The sequence below is a fragment of the Gnatocerus cornutus genome, chromosome 9 (assembly GCF_029298725.1).
Source record: "Gnatocerus cornutus isolate USDA-ARS CGAHR chromosome 9, icGnaCorn1.1, whole genome shotgun sequence".
Lineage (NCBI taxonomy): Eukaryota > Metazoa > Arthropoda > Insecta > Coleoptera > Tenebrionidae > Gnatocerus > Gnatocerus cornutus.
In genome coordinates this window covers 10864587-10889130 of record NC_142241.1, presented here as the reverse complement: position 1 = coordinate 10889130, position 24544 = coordinate 10864587, and the positions used below count along the sequence as shown (strand labels likewise).

At 33.1% G+C, this 24544-nt stretch overlaps 1 protein-coding gene across 2 annotated transcripts; it reads left to right on the top strand.

The window, feature by feature from the left end:
• Positions 1-486: 486 nt before the first annotated feature.
• LOC148168776 (uncharacterized) lies at positions 487-23760 on the top strand. Of its 2 annotated transcripts, none has more exons than XM_088046817.1 (5): positions 487-681; positions 13095-13331; positions 22106-22590; positions 22636-22932; positions 23299-23760. In XM_088046817.1, exons 1-5 carry the CDS (start codon positions 616-618, stop codon positions 23480-23482), a joined length of 1269 nt encoding a protein of 422 aa, XP_087902943.1. In that variant the 5' UTR covers positions 487-615; the 3' UTR covers positions 23483-23760. The 2 variants fall into 2 exon arrangements, with proteins under 2 accessions (XP_087902943.1, XP_087902944.1); XM_088046818.1 differs by having other exon boundaries at positions 23288-23332.
• Positions 23761-24544: the final 784 nt, after the last annotated feature.

The following is a 24544-nucleotide window of genomic DNA, read 5'->3' as shown; positions in this document are numbered from 1 at the left end:
CTAACTAGTTGAATGTTCAAAGAAAATCAACGAAAACGGGAGCTGGAGGTGGATAAATGCAACTAACTTAACGCAAGTGTACGAAAAATTGTCTACTATCTAGGGGTTATTATACGTACTTTCGGTGCTGAAATCGATGGTTTTCAGTTACTGAAACGAGCTTCTGAAACCGACTGAAATGCGTGCGGACTTTTAGAGGGCGGCTATAGTGGCGCCTTTCAGTGCTGAAATCGACAAGTTGGCGGTCGATAGACACTGCGCTGCCTCTGACGGCTATGGGGGTAGTTACCCTGAGCGCCAAACTTTCAAATCTCTTCTGAGTCACTGACAAAAATTCACAAATTTTTTTCAAAAGAATTTCTTTTTCGCAGAAGACAACGCATGCAGGAGTGAGTAATAAGTTTTCGCAGGAAACGCAGTTTTGATAGTCGAGGTAAGCATGCCGGTTGCACGCCATCAAAACCACTTTCCGGAGATCCCAACGCTAGCACAGACGAGCAACTCTGTTAACTTTCATTCCAGTTAAATTGACAGAAGAGAATGGTGCTGAGTGTGTTGTGGTAATCGGTGGCTGTTTTTGAACATGTGATTTGTTTGCAAACTTAATAATACAAAATGGGTGTTACAAACGATTCGGCGCGTGTTTTGGGGATCATCATTTTTGCGCTATGGATGCCCGAGGTGCGTATTTGACTTTCTCTACGTTGTGACATTAAAATATGATGCGCAATTTTTCCGGTTGCCGGAAATCCGGACGTGATCACGGATTTTTAAAGGGCGACTCTTACTTTCGCAATGACCTAACAATAGCATCGTGAGAAGTGACAGCTTGTAATAATTAATTGTCGCAGTCGATCCGGAGAAAGTGATTTTTCGATGGGCGAAAATGAGATAAGCGTAACTGTATTTGTATTTGCCGGCCCGATGATCAATTAGAGCCGGTTGGTTTTAATACCGTTACTGAAAAATGCACAGTTTATATCTAATTAAATAGACTTTATGATGTGGGGTACAAATTGATTTAAATTCTTAGAAAATGTTTTTTTCGTCCTTTTTTTGCTTCGATATGTTAATGGTGTTCGATCACGAGACGCTCGAATTTATTGTAATTGCGTACATTCCTGATACAATCTCAACAACACTCGAATTGAAAGGATCATTCGTTACTGCCACAAGGCAATCGTTTAATTAAAATAATAATAAAAAAACTCTTTGTGGGTAGCACACTCTACCGGACCGCACCTTTTAAGGACACTCTGCATAGCTTATTATCCTTGCAATTCTAGATAAAGGAAGACGCGATGACCTATTGTCTCTTCTCATGTTGTTATTATCAGAATTACTCGTTTTATTTACCATGTTCGTGACAATGCGTTGCGAAATAGAGAAGAGCCACGATTTTTCCACTTATATTGACACACGCTGATTATTTTCTGATTGCTTAATTGTGGGGGCTTGCAAAACTCTTGTAACAACCCTAGTCACGTCGAGGATTTAATTAAGCCCTCTCCCTTTGACACTTGAAAATTGTGTTCTGTCCGGAAAGAATTCCCAGAACTGTGTTTTCCACACCAGGATGGATTACTAATACTTGTCAAACACAGCTCAAGGCTGCGAGGATTATACATGCAAAGTTTGATGGAAATCAATTCTCTCGAGAATTCCGAGAGTTTGGAAGATAAACGGTTCAGATTACCCTTCACTTTGTTTTTTCAGAAGGAAATCTAATCAAGATGGGTGCAGCCAGTGCGCTTACATGACATTTACTGCATTTTCGGACGCGATTGATGCAAACTCTTGATAACTCACATTAAAGTTTGTTAAGGCGCATAAATTACGATAAAAAGTAGCTTTGGTAGACGGCTGATAATTATGTTAAGCATTTTACGTTTACTTTGTGAAATTATTACATGCCAGGAGTGCGCCAGGGTATGATTTGTTGATGTTGATTCGTGTTGATTGTTATAATTAGAAGAAATCTGATTTATTATGTGCTCAGTTTTATTAAATTTATGTACGCAAGTTAGATTGTTAATTAAATTTCCATTGCAAAAAAGCACTGGAACAGTACTGAGGAACAGTTACACAACGCTCTTTGGTCAGTTTAGATTATTGAAGATCTGGGTGAAACGGTTAAAATACTGCGGACGTAATAAAACTACGTCACGGTGCATTTTACTACAAATTGTTTTCATGAATGTGACCTCATTCTAATTTCTTTCTTTGAGATCAGTTCTGGAAAATATTTCCGCCGCGTGGGCAGACTTTGCATTTCTCACAAATCAGTTGAGGCCGGTCAAGTGTTACTGAATTTAAACGGATGGAAAATTCAACATGTGAAGCTAAAAAAATGACAAATATCACATTCTTTACTTTATGAATGCACGATTCATCATCGCAGTTGACAAGTTTTTTAATTAGGTGGATATTACTATACAAGGAAGTGATGTAAAGGTTGCATCAAAATTTTGTAACTGTAATAAATGTCTTAGATTTATTTTGATAAAGCGTTGAAATTGAGGAAGCTAGAATTTTTCTATGGGAAAAAAAGAAATTTTCGGGCGGAGAAATTGGTTTTGGTTTCGACGATTTTCTCTTAATTGGTGCTGTTAGAATTTTTTATTTTCTAAAGTTTAGTGTGGTTTTCACACTTTCTTTTCCTTCGATTTTTTGCTAGTTTTTCCGCAATGATCTTATTTTTTATATTTAGTACACTCGTTTTAAAACAAGATGTTTTATTTGTATTCACAGGGTTAAGAAAGTAAGAATTTTAAACTGGTCCTAAATGCAAAACGAATTAATTTTAATTAGTTCAAGATATTTTTGTTAAAATCTGGATTCTTAATTAAAGTTTAAATATTATAAAATTAGTAAACTTATCAAGTTTGATTGCTGTGGCGTTTAAATAATCGGAGATACAAACCCTTTTATTTTCCAAAAATTTTCGTTTTTCTTCGGAATAAAAAATTTCAAAATTTATTTTGTTTGACGTATACAATTTTGCAATTTGACATAGTCAATACGCAATATCCATTCTCGCTAAATTTGATTGATGGGTTCTTGAAATTAACAAAGTTTCAGCTTTTAAAATATTTTTTAGAAGTTTATGGCTTCTCAAAAAATTAAAATTTAATAAATAATAAAATCAGTCGCTTCTGTTTCATAATTTTGAAATTTAACACAGTTAATAGATTAATCTCAATATTAGTAACGTCCTCAAATTTGATTGCCATAAAGCCTTAATTACCAGAGGTACAAGCTTTAATATAATTTTTTCAAAATTTTTTGTGCAATTTTGCAACAAAAATTTTTAAACTTGATCTCGGTTGACTTACATCTTTGGAATTTGACACAGTCAATAAGCAATTACATGTCACCAGCGTCGTCAAACTTGAATACTTAGATAAATTACCAGAGTTACAGCTTGTAACATATAACATATTTTATAGAATTTTTTTTCTATCCTCAAAACAAATTTCAAATTTTCAAGTCTTTTCTGGCCTATGTAATTTAGTAATTTAGCACGGTTAATAAGCAAGTCTAAATTAGTAACCCCCTAAAATTTAATTGCTTTTACGTTAAAATTACCAAAGTTACAAACCATATTAAAAAATACGCAGTTTTAGGTTTATTCAAAAAATAAATTTTTTTTGAAACGGCTACTTTGGCTCTATAATTTTGAAATTTGGTTTAGTTTGTAAGTAGGTCTATGTTAATCTCCCCAAATTTGATTATTATGGCGTTAAAATTAGCAAATCTTATATTGTTTTTTGAAAATTTTCAGTTTATCTTCGGAACAAAAAGTTCTCAAATTTATCTCGTTTAACTTATAATTTTGAAATTTGTCACAGTCTATAAGCTCCAGGTGACTTACGTTGTCAAATTTTATTACTTTGGTGTTAACATTATCAAAGTTACAGCACTTCACATTTTTTCTCCAAAGTTTTTGGTCTATCTTCGAAAAAAATTCAGTTTTCACTTCTGGTTTATGTAAAATTTTACAATTAAACACAGTTGATAAACAAGTCTAAATCAGTAACTTTCTAAAATTTCGTTGCTTTTGAGTTAAAATCACTAGAGTTATAAGCTTTAATAAATATTTTGAAAGTTTTCAGACCATTTTCAGAATAAAAATTTCAAAATTTATGTTGTTTAACTTACGATTCTGCAATTTGACACAGTTAATAAACAACTTTAAATAACTAACTTCATAAAATTTGATTGTTGTGGTCTTAAAATCATCACCTCTAAAAATATTATAAAATTGGTCATTTTCTTGGAACTTTCAAATACTAAAAATCTGCATTGCTATTAGGAAAATCATTTTCAAGGTTTTTACATTCGTTCTATGCATAAGTTTTTTTAAGCCACAATATTTTGAAACTAAAAGAATCTAAAATAAAATCGCCTAGCCTTCAAGACTTCGATCCAAGACCGTAGGCGTAACTAGTCCACATCTACATTGCAATATTTTTTGTTATTTTATTTAAATTAGCTTTGAATTTCATTATAGTACCTCTTTTGTTATGTAAGTGTATCCCACGGGCATTCTTTTTCTTACGTCAGATTAAAAACCAGTCGGCTTTCATCTCCTTAATGTGTTTTTAGGGACATTTTTATCGGTTTGGGCTTTTGCTCCGGTCATATGGGAAGCGCAACTTTCTTCTAAATGCCATATGCCTCACCTTTATCCTCGGCGGATTATATTTACTAGTTCTTAGAATGAATGGTTCTTTGTTGGTAATGATTTACAATTTTATTGTTATTTTAGTACATTCGTGGAACAGCAGAAGAAGACCATGTTTGGAATTTTTTACACACCGGATGATATTTTTTCATCAACCGTTACTTTAAGTGCGCTGTTGTGTTACCTTTTTATTCAATTGCTGCGTGTCCCTATAAATTTAAATTAGCTGGATTATTTCCTATGCACAACACACCGGAGTAATCCAGTGTTCTGTATTCAGCTCGAAAATGGATAAACGACCTAAATTTGTTCATTAGTAATGATGACATTTACACGAAACGAAAACCGAGCATTGTTTAAACCAGTAACATATGGCTGAGCGTAAACCGTCCATAACTTCCCAGCTTAAATCCGCAGAAGCCTTTCATATCATACCATGAAATACGATTGCATTACTGACCTAGGATAATCCGATTCTTCTCACCGGTCGCGAATGAAGGGTAGAAAAGCGAACAATGCAACAGTGTCCAAATAACCGTAGCACTGACCTGCGATGTAATTTTAACTGTTTCTTTGAAAACAGTGACACATTTTTCTCTACGCTTTATTAATGTTTCTGCATCTTGAATTATACATCTAACGTTTTGTGCATTCGGTGCATTAAATCCCGTAGTGCGTTTCGAAGTTCTTCCGCTATCCATACGGCAATTACAGAAACGATCTACATCTTTAATGAACAACCAATTAAAAGTCGCTACGGTGGAGGCATTGAAACGTGATGGTTTTAATAGTCACATGTTTCAACCGTATGTCAATTATTATGCCCATATCTGCACACAATGTCATTTCCAATTTGACGCCCCTGCTAAGAAACTGGTTCTGTTAATGACATTTTCGAGAGACTTTCACCGATTTTTTTCGAACGACATTTCAGCTCGGATTCGTATTGTTGAAATATTTGCATGATAAATGAGACAACTTTTCTGAGGAAATGTCGGAGGTGGAGATATGATTCGAATACACGTGCTAAAGGCGAGATGGAGGAAATTTTGAATGGGAGTTAGTGGTGCGAACGATTTGCAGCTGCGCTTGTGTACAGGGAAATTCTGGAGGTTGAGAATCGATAAGGGTTGGGAAATATCACGGAGGATTTATTTATTTTTCTTTGTAATGATGACAAAAGGGGAGTTTTACGGGTGGGAAATACACCTCGTCTGGTGCAATTGCAACGTAGTGAAATATTTGAATAGTTTCTTTTTGTCGAGGCTCAAATTCGGTCCACTTGTTAATCTATTTTATCTCATCAATTCTAGTCTAATCGAATCTTCTCCGAACTATAAATTCTATCTGCTTGTAAGGAAATTAAAGCTCTTACAAAAGAGACCTGATTGTGCAATAATTAACAATTAAATGTTTTAATTTCTATGCAAATGTTCCAACACGATTTAGGTTTACCACGTTTCCACATATTCGAACTGTTTTATTGGATGTAGAAATCCAATGATTTAATTCCAATTTTCCAAATATCAATTACTTCGACTTATTCTATCGTCATCCACTTCAGACTCATTACTTTAAACTGGTTTAATTAGTTTATAGTCCAATTTATCGACTTTATTAAAATTTCCACCATTTTGATTCACCTGTTTAGTAGGTCTTATTCTAGTTGATCCAGTTCAGTTGATTCATTCCCGATTAATTAAATTTATTTTACTGCTTTAATTAAGTCTACAACGAAGATATAATTTTTTCGTCTGTCTTAGTGCAATTAGGGCCAATTTTATAGTCAAGTTAAAACTGCCTTACAAGGACTTTGGTCTAATTTAAGTTGCTTAGCTCGTGTTAGTCTAATTACTTTAAGTTTGATTTATCGTTGTGGTTGGAGTAATTAGACTAATTTAATTTTATTACTTTACAATATCAGCTATCTAATTATGTTGAGTTTAATTCATTACGTTAGTTTAATTAATCTAAATTAATCAGCTTTGTTCTAATTTAAATTACAACGGTATATTTAAGAAAAAAAGGCTAATTTAAGTAGGCAAAATTTAGAACGGCCCGAGAATATTTTATTCAACAATTTTTGGATCATAAAAATAAAAATTTCTAAAATCTGTATTTTTTGCTTTATAATTTTGTAAATTTATACGATTAATAATTAAGTCAAAATTAGTAATTTTGCAAAATTAGATCGTTGTAGCATTAAAACTACGAGAATTACATGTTTTATTTGACAAAATTTTAGATTCTATTTAGTTTATCTTAAAAAATTTTTTTTTTATTATTATCTGTTGCTTTATAATTTTGTAATAGGGCACGATTAATAATCTATAATTAATAATTAGTAATTTTGCAAAATTAAATCGTTGTACCATTAAAACTACAAGAGTTTTATTCGGCAATTTTTGAGTTCTAGTTCATCATGAAAATAAAAATTTCTGAAATCTGTATCTTTTGCTTTATAAATTTATAATTGGACACGATCAATAATCAAGCCAAAATTTGTACTCCTCCAAAATTTGGTCGTTATAGCATTAAAACTACGAGAATTACATGTTTTATTTTAGAATTCTAGTTTATCCAAAAATAAAAATTTCTAAAATCTGTACCTTTTGCTTTATAATTTTGTAATTTGCCATGATTAATAATTAAGTCAAAATTAGTACTTATCAAAAATTTGATCGTTGTACCTATAGTATTAAAACTACTAGAATTACATGTTTTATTGAGAATTTTTTGGTTTTAGTTTATCCTAAAAATAAAAAAATTCTAAAATCTGCATCATTTGCTTTATAATTTAGTAATTTAGCACAATTAATAATTAAGTATGAGTTAGTATTTTCCTAAAATGTAATTGTTGAAATTTTGAAACTACGAGAGTTACAGAGTTTAATAAAAAAAAATTGCTTTAGCTCGTCCTAAAAATATAGGAGTTTTTTTTATGATTTGTAATTTGGTAGAATTAATACTCAACTCAAAATTTGTTCTTTTCCAAAATTCAAATGTTGTGACGTTAAAATGACGGGAATTACATGTTTTATTCGCCAATTTTTTGGTTCTAGAGTATCCTAAAAAGAAAAATTTTTTAAATCTGCATTTTCCCTTTACAATTTTGTAATTTGGCACGATTAATAAATAAATCAAAATTAGTACTTTCCCAAAATTTAATCGTTGTAGCATTAAGACTACTAGAATTACATGTGTTGTTTGACAATTTTTGGATTTAAGTTTATACTTAAAATTAAATTTCCAAAATCTGTATCTTTTGCTTTATAATTTTGTAAATTTGCACGATTAATAATTGAGTCAAAATTTGTATCCTTTCAAAAATTTTTTAAGTTTCAGTTCACTCTAAAACGAATTTTTTTTAAAATTAGTATCTTTTGTTCTATAATTTTGTCTATAAATTAGTAACTTCGCAAAATTTAATTGCTTTAGCATTAAAACTAAGAGATTTACGCATTTTTCGAGGTAATTTTTGATACAAAGCGCCACAGGGCGTTAATTAATTCAGGAATGTGAAGAAATATGGAAATAACAGCCCATTATAAAACTCGCCTATACTTTTGTAGATCTCATCTCCCGGAAACAAGAAATTCTTTAAACATTTTCGTGTACTAAAATTTCGCAAAGTCAGACAAAATAAATTGAACATAATAAGTACAGATGACACTTTTTCCATAAAATCGACAGTGTCATCATCCGGTACTTATTAGAAAACGTTAACCTCTTCATAAACTTGTCTTATTGAGGGTCAACAACCACTTTGAATTGTCGTTAACTTGGTCTGAAATCCTAAGAATTGAAACCTTTTCCTTGAAGCTTCCATAATCCTTCGATATCCGCTACTTTCACAATCCTAGCAAGAAAATCCCGTTATCAGCACAAAATGTCACTTGAACTTGTTCCTTGAAAAACGCATAAAATATCAACAAGATTATTTTAACACGAACGAATTGATAACAAAGAACGAAAGCGAAAAAGAATGTTCCCAAGTCGTACGACGATTTTATCTGTCAACAAGATCAAAGAAGATGAGAGATGGCTTCATTGTTCTTCAGAAGTGTATGTCTAGGTGACGATGCGCCCTGAATATAACACGTAACACGTCGGAGTTTTTCAGAAGATTAGGGGGATAGATTAAACGGAACGATAGTGGAATTTATAATATCACGATTCTAACGCGAGATAATAGACTTGTTGCTACAGCGATACGGAAGTTAGATGAAAGTAAAGATGATGAAAAAATGCTCGTTTCACTTTTAACCGCACTTTTTTAATATTTACTTTAGATAAAGTGTGGGAACTTTGAGTCGTGATTGATGGTATTTAAAAGATGAGGTTTTCTACTCTTTCTCTTCGTTTATCCGCTCCGGTGCATATATTAACCGAATAACTCCGGACGGCGGTTTCTTCACTTTGGACGAGAAAATATAGTTTGTGCAATTATCTGTGGTCTCACAATGGAGGCATTATATCATACTCTAGAGAGTGATCTCCATTTTAGTTTGATTGACGAGCAGGTCAACCAATTAACTTACATGAGTTGTTCTTTGGATGAAGCGATGTAATCATTGTGTATTGTATCATTGACTGTAAAATTGATTATGATGACACTGGAGAAAAATTTTAAGGAAATTCAGTGTTGGCATAACCCATTATGGCTAGTTTAACCATTTAGGATGTTTGTATGGGTTTGTTTAAAGCCGTGACATCTCCGATGATCCATCGATGAATAAATTACCTCGCGGGGGATATAATTTTGGTCAAATATCTTCTTCAACTTGACCCCGCTGAAACCCGATATTAAATAATGATAGCTATAAAACAATGGTTGGAAACAATAGCTGCATCTAGATGTGCAACTCTGCGCCTTGGCTCGTTTAGCTGATAATTTTAGCCGGCGTTTGATGTTATTTCATTTTGAAATATTACGCAAGAGCTGGGATTCCGAGATAATAAATTGCGCGAATAACAAGCAAAAATACGAGTTATTTACATAAACGGAAATAGTTAGGAATAACACCTTCGTGTGTCTCTATATAAATTAGATTTCCTCTGGTTTCAAGGAAACAAAAAACTGGAGCAGTCCGCCTCCAGCGTCCATTTTCCTCGACACTTGCGAAAACCTTGATTTATGCGAGTCCTGGGGCGCTTAGGCGTGTAATATAAATATTTGCATAGAATTCCAAGTTGAAAATTCAAAGTTCATAACTCTAAATTTTTAATCGTCCATCGATTTTTTTCCTACCCGGACAAGCAATAAATTGCCCAACTGGTTTGGTGCTGTAGGTGTTCGAAAAGTTGTTATATCCAGTCCAAAGACCCGCATTTACCTAATGAACTTTCCATTTTACTCCAAGAAGTGATAATCCTTTGGCACGATTCACAGAAAGAGAATTGCAAAAACACAATAGAATGTAGCTTGAAATCCTTGGTGCTTATGGGCGCAGCTTACGGTTAATAAATGGTCACGTGCGAGCACTTGCAAAGATGTAAATACGTTGACCAATGTCAAATACCTGTAGGACATTCATTTGCATAAGTGACGAAAATCGTGTAGGTTGACATAACGAAATTGGAAGGTCAGCGAGATGGAAATTAACAGTTTTCGTTTGTTTGCGTACGTTTGGTCTTGAAATCGAAAGCGATCCAAACGGGGGACCATTTCCACACACTTTGGAACGTATAAAATTCATTTTTATAGAATCAACCGCAATTTATGAGGCTACAATTAAAATTAATGTTTGACCTGGATTTTATGAGCTTCGCATTAAGCAAACAAATAAATTCCGTTTTTTCATAAAAGTGTTGTGGGATGAACATGAATCCAAAAATTCTAATGAAATTCGAAGGTCCCCAGCCTAGCGATCGTGGTACTAAAAATGTTTATCAATACCATAATTGCCCAGTTGGTCTGCCCACTGAAAGTTAAGCGCATTCATGATAAATTTTCAAGGTGGGTAATTATTTTTGAAATGTTTTTTGTACCCGTAAAAGTCTACTAAATGTTATACTTAGTACGCGCGATTTTAATTATGATTAATGATCCATAATCCTCAATATCATTAATGTTTATGTAGAAGTACCACTTGCACAAGTCATAAAAGGCGTGATGTAAGCGTCATAGAAATTGGTTTGGGGGCTGAGTTCTTGTCTTTTTGCGCGGAGGATCAAGATACGTCACCTTTTTTTAATGAAGAATGTGGTTCCAATGAATCCAATTACGTTCATTAGTCATAATAAGGAAAATTATGAAAATTACGTTTTTAATTCTGGCTCGCTTATAAACGTGAGAAAACTTTAATAGCATTGTAAATTGGGATCAAAACAAGACGTTTAAAGAGCATCTACAGGAAAAATAATCGTAAAATTATAAAATATGTGGGAACGAACAGAAAAATTACTAATGACTAATGAGAATTAAGTACGGAATTTCTAAAGCGCATTTTCGGATTTATGCAAAGTATGCAACAAATAATGAACTTTTTTGAGTTCTTAAATTCTTTTCCATTTTTTATTTCCCATTTAACTCGTTCTTAGACCATCTGGCTTCTTAAATTGAATTCTTTGTATTCTTTATATCCTTTTAATCCTTCAGATTCTTTGGATTTTTCAATTAAGAGTTTAAGCATCCATTTCAACCTTTTTGTCGTTTGGCTCCCCTGCCAGTTTCCATCGTCTAAATTCTTCGAGTTTTTTAATTTCCGAATCTCTGGCATCTTTAGACTTTAGAATCGCTTCTTAGAATCCTCTTTGGTTTTTTCGATTTTTCTCCAAATTCTTTTAGATATTTCAATGTGATCTTAGATTCTTTGAATGGAGGGTACGATTTAGTTGTTTTTCCAAATTTCAGGGTTTTAATTTTTTATTATACTTATTTATTTTAGTTTCTCTTATTTTATTTATTTTTTTTTTCTTAGGCAAATCAAAATATTTTTAAATTTTTATTAAATTTTGTAATTTTGTAAGTTTTAACGCTAAAATAACGAAATTTTAGGGATAATTGGGCCAGGAATAATTTTAACAATTTTTTAGTTTCAAGCAGAACAAATAATTTTAACTTTTTTATAAATCATGTATTTTTGTGAAAGAAAGTAACGAAATTTTTTGTAATTTTATTTTTTTTTTTGTAATTTTGTTTATTATAAAAATTACGACATTTTGGGGTTCCACAATTTTAAAGCCACTTTACTTACTAAGCCAAATTACAAAATTTTGGAAAGAAAAGCCATAATTTTAGAAAATTTTAAATTATTTTATAAAATTTGTAATTTTGAAAGTTTAATTAAGAAAATAACAACATTTTTAGAAACGACATTTCTAGAGTCACTTTACAATTGGGCCAAATTATAAAATTTTAAAAAAAGGAGGAAAAATTTTAGGCATTTTTTTTAATCTCAGGCTAACCAAATAATTTTATTTTTTTTATAAATTTTGTAATTTAGATGAAAATAACAAAATTTTAATTTACAAGAAAATAATAAAATTTTGGGGAGTGACATTTCTAGAGTCACTTTATTATTGAGCCAAATTATAAAATTTTAGGAAGAGAAGGAAACATTTTAGATATTTTGGTAATCTCAGCCAAACCAAATAATTTTAATTTTTTTGTATAAGTTTTGTAACTGTGGAAGTTTAAATTAGAAAATAACGAAATTTTGAGAAATGACATTTCAAGAGTCACTTCACAATTTGGCCTAATTTTAAAACTTTAAAAAAAGAAGGAAGAATTTTTGACAATTTTTTATTCTCAGGAAAACTAAATAAGTTTATTCTTGTTTAAATTCCGTAATTTTGAAAGTTTTTTGAAAGGAGGGCGTTATGGTCATAACGCCGGCTAAATTTTAATAATATGTATGTGCATTTTCAAATAAGAGTAATTATGTACCAAGGAAGAAAATATATTTTTTTGGCCCAAGCGTTGTTATTTCCCGAGGGCCCGAATTCAGCACGGGAGTTTCCGGATGATAATGCAGATCGGGCAAAATCCATCCCTGACTCCATTGCCTTCCGTTCGTCATCATCATCATAGCAACTCTCTTGGTCCATTAATAATTTAGAGTTTAGAGTGTATTAAATCAAAGCACGAATAAAAAGTGCGCAAAATAGAATTACACAACATAAAGAGACCTTTCTCGAATCTTCACATTTTCGCCAAGTTCATGCGAATATTTTCGCTCCAAAAAGCCCAACGCCCGAATCTCCATCGCGTCTCAAAAAATCATATGTTGAGATCTCGCATTAGCACCTCTGCATAAGACCTTCAAGCAGCTACTTTAATGGTGCATACATGAATCAACAGCACAAAATTGGCTGCAAATTACTAACTCACACAATGCTAACACTCAATTCATCCAATGACAATGACATTTCTTCCCACTGACTAATCTGTTTTTTTTTCCAGATGTGGGCTCAGCTCACCGAGAGCGACTTCAACCCCCAAGTCTCCGCCACGTGCAAAGCTGGTTTAATGAACATTCGTGTAGCGTTCAATAACAGTTTCTCTGGGGCTGTACATGCACGAGACTATCGAACTCCGTCTTGTATGGTCCATGGGGATGGTGGTAAAGTTGTCACATTGGACATCAATCTCATGGCCCAGCCTGGGGCTAGTGATTATTGCGGACTACTCGTCAACAACGTGAGTTGCATCACAATTTGATACATACTTGGATAAATGCGTCAAGGATGAGTCGCGTTCCACAATGGGTGCGCGGTTCATCCTTTTCTGTGACACCGATATTGACGTGGAGGATTGTTTGATGCTGGGTCTAGGTGGTAGCCAATTCAAAGAAGGTGGAAGGTAGAATTAGATGATAATTGAACGGTTGAAGGATACCTAATTATGGGTTGATGGTAGTTTTTTTTGAAGGTGGAAAGTAGTTAAAATGAGTATTGATCTTATCCTCCGAATTTCAACAAATTGCCCCCTTTAACATAAAATTTAGCCTTTGAAAATTCAATTAATTTCACAGCGCTGTAATAAAGATTCCTTTAATTTCGCATTTTTACCGGACAAAATTGAAAATGCCCACACTGCTGAGCCACGCGTAATTGCTTGTGAAAATTACCACGCTTCCTTCAGAACAATTTTTCATCCTAAAAACGACGGTAATTAATGGGCAATGATCGGAGCAAATATGGAAGTCTTTCGTAATGACTTCCAGTTTTATGATTCGATTATACCATGTGTCACCGGTCAGTTACAAGTTCTCAAGAGACTTAAATTTACTATCTCCGTTACGTAAGAGAAAGTAAATTCTTCTTCGATCGCTAATTATTAGAAAGGTGTCTAGATACGATCGAATCAAAAATTAGGTAAAATTTTTAATTAATAATGAATACACAATTAGTGAGAGGCGTTTCCAAAACTCTTTTCACAATATTATGCAATTACTAACAATGCGGAATGTGCCTTTGTGGTAATGTAACGTCCAACCTACCTGCGGAATGTGAATGGATTTAACCAACGGACATTTCTGCGAATGTATTCTGCCTAATGTTCATTCATGTGGATCTGAATAGGTTTCATCTTAAAAGTAAAACTTATTAAACGTGTCTGGAAAAAAACCAAAAGCCTTTTGAGTTTAATTTTAAATAATGATTTTTGAGAAACTCACTCAGTGACATTAATTACGTTTTCTTAAACGAAACTAATTTTATTTTAATGATATACCGGCCGGAGTGAGTAAACGTCGGTTCTTTTATAATTTACAACTAAAATTAATGGAGTTTCTGGTTATGCGTGTATGACATAATTCTTAAAATAATTGTTTTTGTCATCAGTATGCAGATATTTTAATTTGTTAATGTTAAGTCTGGTAACATGCTCAGCTCGGTTAAAGACGTGTTTATGTGAAGATCAAAGAGCGGATTTGCGTTAATTAAAATAATTCTTGCACGCATTGCTAAATAAGAAAATATAAAAAATATGTACGCAGAGATTGAGAGGAAAGTGAAGAGTTTAGAAAGTCCAGAAAATGCAGAAAATCTCAAAGGGTTCAAATATTTTTCGCATTTTAGTCAGGCTTGGATTTTTTAACATCCATTTGAAAATAAATATCTCAAGTTTTTAACTTCATGCAAATGCAAGCGGCAAACATCTGACAACCTGAGCTAATTTCGTATTTAATTTTAAAAATTTTCTCACTCTCCATAATAAAAAAATTCTAAAATCGATCTCTCTTTCTCAAAAATGTTGTAATCTGACAAATCTAACAAACAACATTAAGGTAGTAATGTCTACAAATTTCAAAGATGTAGCCCAATTAAAAACTAATTTACACGAGTTTTTTCAAAATTTCAAAATTTCTCTCATTCTCAACAATCAAAAAACTTCTAAAATCGGTCTCGCTCTTTGAAAAGTGTTGTAATTTGGGTGCCTACAAATGCCTACAAATTTGAAAGATGTAGCATGACTAAGAACTAATTTACAACAGTTTTTGCGAAATTAAAAAAAAAATCTCACTTTCAATAATCAAAAAATTTCTAAAATCAGTTTCGCTTTTTGAAAAATGTTGTAATTTTGTAGATCTAACAAACAACAATAAGGTAATAATATATATAAATTTAAAAAATGTAGCTCAATTAATAAATAATTTACAAGCTTTTTTACGAAATTTTAAAAAATTTTTACCCACAATAATAAAAAAAATTCTAAAATTGTTCTGGCTGTTTCAAAAACGTTGAAAATTGGCAGATCTAAAAAACAACTTTAAGGTAGTATTGTCTACAATTTTCAAAGATTTAGCTCAATTAATAAGTAATTTACAAGCCTTTTTGTAAAATTTCAAAATTTCTCTTATTTTCAACAATAATTTGGCAGATTTAACAAAGCACTTTAAGGTATTATTGTCTACAAATTTCAAAGATGGAGTCCAAATAGTAAATAATTTACTTTTAGTCTTTTTACGAATTTTCAAAGTTTTTGTCACCTACAATAATAATCTAAATAAAAATTCTAAAGTCGGTCTCGTTTTTTAAAATTTTAATAATAAATAATAAGATAAAGAAATAAAATTGGAGAACTTGAACAACAAAGATGTGGAGAACACCAAAACGGAATAATTTTTTATACGAAAATGAAATCATATGGGAAATCTGGATATTTGTTTAAACTTCCCATTTTCTATTTTTACTGGCAATGAAATAGCTCTTGCCTTTTACCACCACACAGTGCCGACATTTCACGAAATGACTACACTTTACATGAAACGCTAGATTACACCAAGTGGCTGCATCATATCCACCCAAACAGAAATGATACGAAAAAGCGAACTCATGTTTCACGTAAATTTCCCCGAGAATAAAATAAATTTAATAGCTCAGAGCTCATAAATTTAAAACAAAGAATTGTGCTGCGCCACAAATATTTACCTAGAAAAATGGTGTAATATGCTGGCATACAAAAAGATTACGGAATAGGAAATCATAAACATATTACAAAATGTCGCTTCACACAGCGTAAACTTTATTGTAAAATTTTCTATTTCATAGTTGGATTAATGTGAGACCGCACTCACTAAAAGCTTTAGAAAGGAATAAAAAATTCTATAATTTGATTGAGAATGAGTTCTCCGGTCTGCCGGTATGCCAAAGAAAACACGAGAAGAATTTTTCCTGCTGCTGGATGGAAGCTCTATACCGGTAATTATTATATTTAACGCAAACGCAAAGTACAGTTTTAAGAAAAATTAAGGTTGGTCGGCACCGTAAGAAAATTGAGTAATCCAGCACAGAAATTGGTTTTACAATTTATTATACGCTGAATAACTGCATCCATGAAGACATTACCTCCATTTGGCCAGTGTAAAATCGTGAAAATGACGACTGCATAAGGTGCATTCCGAATTTGCCGAGTTCATTAGAATTCTCCAGCGTTCATGCTTCTTGTCCAAATATGCAACTCGCGTAGGCTTCAAGCTCAAGTCATTGATGACGTATACGCATAACTTCAGCTTTGGGTGTTTACATCCACGCCCTGTAATGAAATGGCTTAATAATGTAACTCCTGGCTCTATAAATAATCGCATGGCATGCACACCGACTGAAAATAATTACAAACGCTATGTTGTCATCAGTGGGTACAACTTGAACAATAACATGTCAATATGAGATCACAAGCAAAGTTGCTATCGATTTCTTGGATATGCTGCTTGATTGATAACGTGCTGCGCTTATTGTTACAGAGATGGACGAGAGAAGTGAAAATGATTGTTGGGTTTGTTTAAGCTGCCGTTTGTTTGCTTATGAGATAATACAGCTTCTGGAAGGCACAACATGTGGAGATTCCATTAATAAGAATTAGCTCAAATCCGTTGCGTTCAATTTTAATTGCATATCGCAATTTGATGATGTTTAGACGGCGATCACTGTAATTTCATCGCCAACGAAATAATTAATGAAGCAGACAAAAGTCGACATTGCCTCGAAATATCTCAGACTGAGCAGGCGATTAATTCCTGTCGGTTTTTCAACTGTGCAAGAAGAGCCGACTTTCGAAATATTTAACAATAAAAGTAATTGATGTTCTGAGGAAAGAATGTAAAAAGTCAATAGGAGCCGAGATGCAAGGTTGGATGTAATTATTACACTTTTGACGTCTAATTGAGTGGGGAAAAATCTCCATTTCTGACTTGTTAACACACAATGGAGAATCCGGGAAAATCACCTGTGAGTTAGAGACAGTTTTATTGCTGCGGGGCGAAAAATCTTCGGAAAAATTTGCCACCGATTTACCGCTTTAAATGAAATTAATTTAGATTTACATAACCAGATTTTCTGGATTAGTTTCCTTTGTTGCAGTATGAAACGTACTGACAGATCAACATTAAGATCTCGTATAAACGAGGAAGTTAATTTCAGCTTTGTAGTAATTTTAGAATAATAAGGTAATGAAAATGGTACAGCAAACTTGGTTATTACATGAATAACAATCTCCTTCATGAGATCAGCTAGTTAAATGGAGCAAAACTTACCACTGATATTAAATGCTTTTGCCTTTAGTTTTTTCATGTATAATTGTAAGAAACACACTTCCATGTCCACTTAGTTTCTGTTCTTTTTTCTGAAATTACCATGGTTTAGTAAGCATCCTTTCAGAAATTTCTTTGAGTATCTTGGGAACGACAGCTTTGATTTCACTTTTTGAGACTTCAGTGTTTACATCTGGCAAAGCAAATAAACAACTTTCTAATTGAAAACACCCGTGGATGTGAGCGCTAACCAACGCTAAATGGCTGGAGAATACAGAAAACGGTTGGTACACCTTTTTTTGAGTAAATAATTGCTTCGTGTTCTAAACAGTTTTGTTGAACGGTATCACCTGAAATTTTTGGAGCGCTGTAATCGTTAGTCTAATCTTCGAGTGTCTATAAAAACGCATGAAATATGTCAATTAAGCGTGCTCTTAAGCCGCTGATTAAAGAGTTTCTCTTTCATCCCTGTATTTATGTAACTCCAATAAACGGCAGATAAAGACTAATCTTTACAACGTACGTTTCCCTCTAATGAACATAAGAGCAGCGATTAAGATGTCACAGGATCAGTAAAACTTGTATTTACATTATGAAGAAAATCAGAGTGGCTTCTCGTTACAACAATGTGATATTAAAGACTTTATTAAGACGAACCTGAGTGTGTTTTTCTTTTTTCGATGTTTATGATATCCACTTTGGTTAAATCGATGCTAATGCCTATGAAATTGTAAACCGGCCTGTAATAACAAACCGTTAAATATTAAAATAAAACTGATTTGTAGCCGCTTCTACTCGTTTCGAGTTTTGCAAAGAAGCAATTAGTTGTCTTGCGATGTGACCCCTATCAATAAAGGCCGTTCCTGCTTCAACACCTGCGTCCCTCCGGCTTATTTACGTACAATGAAGACCATCGGCTACGAGTATTTTTTCAATAAACGTTGCGAGGCAGACCAACCGGAAAATTTTACCACAAATCTTCTTCGGTGGATAATAACAGCATTGTCCATGCCAATAACTATGACATTATTCATGGGCTAATAGTTTCTCTAATGGTCTTTGTTTTAAAGCTCGAGGAAGTTGAGACATTTTTCACCCCTCGTGAATTTGTCACAGGGCGGAGAGACTTAAGTTTGAAGAGCACAGTTATGAATTAGTTAGAATGCATGCTCGTGACTTTACTGTTGATGTTATTAACTGTTTTTGCCATTCCTCTGTCACACTTCTATGGCGCACGTTCTTGGGGTATTGCACATTTGTGTACAAGACGACAAGTTAATGTGCATGGCTAATAACAGGAGAACACTAATTTTAAAATAGTTTAACATTGAAGGAAAATTATAATATCATTTATAATTTTATAGGAAAATAACATACTTTTAAAGGTTACGGAGTCAAGTACGGGTTATAAACTAGGCGGAGTGCTTGCGAATTTAATGAATAAAAAATAATTGCGAAATTTAATTTTTGCGCTAGGTTCGTGCCGGAATTCAATTTGTTTAAATATTGACTAATTTTGAGCACGGCCTTGCAGGAATTGCTTTCACAATTAAAACGGAGAGGAATTGAGAAAATCGTTCTGTTTACCTTGGCGAGCGAAGTGTATTTTCAGTTTTTTGACATTTTACAAATATGGAGCAAAAAGAACACGTTTCCTCATCAAATAAAATAAATACACTTCAAAAATTTTTTAAATATTAAATTTTGTAAATCCGGCAAATTCAATATTAAAGCATTGAAATTTGGTGGACTTATTACTTCAGAGACCTTTATAAAGTGTGCTAAATTACAGAATTTTAGGTCAAAAAGTAAAAATTTTAGAATTATTTATTTTAAAGTCGATTTCAAAATTCAAACTTTTTTTATTACATTTTATAAATCCTACAATTTTAACTTTAAATCAATAAAATTTTGTGAACTTGCTAATTTAGATGCAATTATGAAGTGTATTAAATTACAGAATTCTTCATCAAAAAGTAAAAATTTAAAATTTTTTTTTTATACATCGATTTCAAAATTTAAACTTTTTGTATTAAATTCTATAAATTGTTTAATTTTATCGTTACAACAATTTAATTTAGTGGACTTATTACGTCAAAAACATTTGTTTAGTGAACCAAATTTCAGACTTGAAGAACAAAAATGAAGAATTTTAGAATTTTGAACTTGTTTTTATAAAATTGTAGAATTCGTAAAATTTTAATGTTCAAGCAATGAAAATTGGTACAGAATTTTTATCAAGACAACAACAACAATTTTAGAATTTTTCATTTTCATAGCAAATTTTTCGAAATATTAAATTCTGTAATTGCGGCAAATTTAAAGTTAAAGCGAAGAAATTTAGTGAACTTGTTACTTTAGACGTGTTTACTGATTGTACAATTACAAAATTGTCCATAAAAAAGTAACAACTACATACATACAAAAATGCAAAAATTAAATGTAAAATTTAAAATTTCAAAAACTTAATATGACTAAAATACTAAAATATAAAACACAAATAGGCGGAAATAACGAAAAAAAATACAGTACGTAATATAAAGAACAAAAATTAAAGAAACATCTAATAAATCCAAAGAAGTTGGACTTGAAGCATAACAGGAACTTAAAGAGAATACATTAAAAAAAATAGATAAACGGATAAATAATAAAAGATGTAAAAAATGCAGAAAATTTAACATTAAATTATGAATGATCAAAAATAAAGAAACTTGCAAGAAACATCCCACAAAGTTACCACATTTGCTTAAAAATCGAAAGTGAAATTTCGAAGAACATGAAGAATTTAAAGAGAAAAATTAGAAAAAGATATTAAAAATTGTTTAGGAGCATTTTGAATAAAACGAAGAGAAACAATTATAATAAACAAATAAATTAACTTTCTTTAGCCCATTTTCACCATTTTTTTACGAAACGCGTGAAGTAAAAGTTTGGGGAACCACAATTCGCAAAACCTAACGAAACATAACCGCACATTAGCAATTTAATTGGAGTAGAATACATTCCGAGCAAACTTATACGAGGACTTCACTTTCATTTAAAAATTACCAAATTTTTTATCTAGACATTTACCTACGTCCTAGAAATTTTTTGTACTATTGTGAATAAATGTTTTGAAATGTGCTGACTAATTTTAATTCAGATTTCAATCTTTGTTTCGCACGTAAATGAGTTGTAAGTTCACGGATTAAGGTATAACAAGAGAGGTAATTAAACTTACATGTTCATGAATTTTACGGCATGATTTACTTCTTGGAACAAACAGTTTTATGTGCATAGTGAAGAAAAAGAGAAAACATTAAAATATTGGGTAATCGTTTTAAACATTATCTTGCTTATAATTACAGTTATTTTAATTTTGTCCTTATTTATGGGCCCTCCATTCGCCATCTTCTTTGGGTTTTGTTACTTTCTTTTTATATGTAAATTTTCTTTCTGTAATTGAAAGCGACAAACTTATAATTTATTATTGAAATTAATCCTAGAAATTTTCTTCCATTCTAACGTCTCAGAATTTCCATATTTGTACTTCTGCAAACACACAAAAATTGCAGATTGGTAATAAATATCCCGCGTACTTAAACACATGAGTTTAATTTACGCGTTTGTAATAACCTGACGCAAAAATCACGAACCAGTCAGTACAGGAGGAAAACAACAGTAGTTATGTATTAGTTTATTGTTGAGGTAATAACATTTTAACAGGTGTGGTAACAAAATTAACAAAACTGAAGTATTACTAACAATAATGGAATTTCCAGAAGCGATTTGTAGAACCGACTCTCATTAGTCTGCATTAATGAAATAATTAAACGTGTAACTTACCTCGACTTTATTTTGCTCTCGGTCTGCTTAGTCATTTAATAAACCCAGTTTTACAAAGTACACTTCCGGACCGACACATTCCATTCGTTCCACATGTTATACCTGCGTTGTTTGTGCGATTCTGATTATCCTCCTTCCTAATTGTTTTCTTTGACCTATTTTCGTTTATTCTTCCTTCATTTTTGTACCAACTGAAAACTATTTTGTTGTGTGCTTTCTACTTCCTTTGTCGGTTATTCGTTTAAACTTTCGATCACTTTCGTTTCCGGCGCGTTTAATTGTATTAATTTTTGCAAACAATCTGTGAAGAATAATAAAAGCGCCGCGTGCCGCTTTCTTACTAATTGATTTAATTGGGACAATTTGTTCAGGCAAATTTCTTGTGTAAAGTGTTAAATTTTCGTGCCCGTTGACAGTCTCAAGGTAAAATAAAATGTTTATTCTTTCTAACTATAGCCTATAGATTACCTATTGTGTTGGAGGTGTGCATTATGTGCAAACATGCGATAACAGCAAGGCGTGACTGTGCATTCCCCCACAAAATTACAATGATCAATTTGTCAATACCATCAAAAAGCTCAACTTTCTCACATCCTGTAATCATTTCTCATTACAGAAAACCGAAGAGCGCTCAGTCCCCATCTCAGTGCGCATCCATCGAACCCTCGAACTCGCCGATGACAAGTCCTACGTCATCACATGCGGTAAAGCGGGTTTCCGGAACGCCCGGAACGAAACTTCCCTCGTTTCCCTTCGGCTCTTAGACGGCTCTCGAAAAGTCACCCAAGCTGTCTACAGCAAACCCTACACTCTCCGAGCCGAGATCTCTCGTCCTGATGGAACTTACGGCTTCCGAGTGAAATCCTGCTTTGCATTCAATAAGCTCAACAGTAGCGTCCCGCTCATCGACGATAAGGGATGCCCTACCAACGGCGACGTCATCGGCCCTTTTACTTACGACGAAAAGAAGGGCATTGCCGACGCACAACTCCGGTCGATGTTCCGCTTCCCGGAAAGTTCCGAGGTGCATTTCCAGTGTGACATTGGGTTGTGTAGAGGGTCGTGTCCGACTCCGGTGTGTGTGGATGGAGCTACTTCAAGGTAGTCACAAAACCTTTCAAAGTCTTTTCTAATTTTATTTTGCAGGGCTTTGACGACGGATGAGGGGATTCTCATGGCGGCGACGAGCGTCTTTGTGTTGGATCCGGGAGATCCCCCAATTGTTCAAGAGTTGTGCGATGAGGGAGGTGTGCATCCAGCGTGGCTGCTGTGGCTTTGTGTTGCTCTAGGAGTGCTGTTTCTTATCATGTTGATTATTAATATTTTCTTGTGCTCGGCGATGACGTGTGCCTGTGCCAGGACGGAAATTATAGAGAAGGAGCCCAGTATTATTGAGGACTATGATCCGTACAGGTCCTGGCATGGAAGTCAGTATGGATCGAGGTAAACACGGCGTGAGGGGCAATCAATTAACATTTTTAATCCAACTGTGGTAAAACAAAATAACCGCTTCAACTCGTCCTTTCATTTATTTCTCATTGTTTTGTTTTTAATTAAATTAATTTTATCGTTGCTCGTGCTAAAAGTAAACAATTCCATTAGAGAATCGCAATTGTTTCAGCTACAGGCTAACAACCATGAAATCGTGCTCGAGCTCTAAATCTTAATCGTAAAATCTCCTTTCATCCCAGTCAGTTAACAATGTTCATGCGATGACCCCCTCGTCAGTCCCAGCGACTAAACCACTAACCCTTCGAATTCAAGGGTTGAAAAAATCTTAAACGTTTGTATTACACAGCAGTGTTTCAGGTACTCGTTAAACGGGCCTCCTCAGAACCCCAAAGGCTACACTTCTGGCGGTTCGACGATGAACTCGACCAGATCAGTGTCATCACATAGTGATCACTACGCGATAGTGCATTCAAGACCTGGAAGTCGTTACAAGCATAGGGGGCCACCCTCCCACGTCGGCAGCCATTATAGTGGGAAATAATCGTTGTGTTCATCGTTAAAAAACTATCGGACAAGTGTAGCATAAGTATAATAAGTGCAATTACCATGTAACGATAAGCGATATTTATACGACGTACTTTGTACAAGAAAAATAATAATTGTTGAGAGATAAGCTGTGTAACGACGCCGTCCATTTGTATCCAGTTTAACAATAGCTTTACGATTTAACTGTAGCTTTAAATTTGTAAATTCTAAAAGTTGAAGCTTGTAAAGAGAACTGATTAAAATTCATTGTAAATATACGATTAGTGAAATTGATTGATTGTTGAGAACGATTTTTATTAGCGGGTGTGTGGGTTCTTGCAACTTTCCTAAACTGGAAGTACTGGATGCTGTAACGGTGCAGACGCACCATTTTTAGTAATGTGCATCTTTTTCACCGTTAAGCGAGGAGGCGAAAGTGATGATGTCATTGAAGCAATGACTTTCCCGTCATATAAACCGTTTCTTGCAGGATAACAGCCGCGATTAATTGACTACAACTCAATTACTCTCTTCGGTATGCAACCAGAAATACACTATCCGTTCTAGTTTTCACATTAGTACATTCCAACATGATAATTTCGGAATATGTCAATGTAATCTGAATGTATAATGTATTTGTTTTAAATTACTTATTGCGTACATAATTAAGTACACAGACCTACTTATTGTTATGTTAAATAATTTCACTTTCGTTTTTCTAGCCTACACAAATAAATGTGGGTGTCATAAAATTTCTAACATTATTTTGGGACTGTTAATTTAATGAAAGCATTCAAACGAAAATGGAAACGCTAATTACAGTGTGGTAGTAATAACTAATAAGGAAACAATAATAGACTTAATTCACCGCAGTAGTGCCCGATTCGTTTTTGCTAATAGGCGTAATTGAGACAAGAATAGAAATCCTAGTTATTAGAAATGCAATTATTGGTCTGTTATTCTCAACTGTTTCAAATTCATACATTTTTTATTGTATATTATTTGCAGAGATAACATTGAAAATAATGTTAGAAAAACAGGAAACTGCAAGTGATGGAACTAATTTATGTGCATACTT

Bases quoted from the DNA above. Each gene is read 5' to 3' on its own strand.
- LOC148168776 (XM_088046817.1), top strand. From the start codon at position 616: ATGGGTGTTACAAACGATTCGGCGCGTGTTTTGGGGATCATCATTTTT. The intron at 22,591-22,635 runs GTAGTCACAAAA...TTTATTTTGCAG, and splicing joins GTGGATGGAGCTACTTCAAG to GGCTTTGACGACGGATGAGG. The intron at 22,933-23,298 runs GTAAACACGGCG...GCAGTGTTTCAG, and splicing joins GGAAGTCAGTATGGATCGAG to GTACTCGTTAAACGGGCCTC.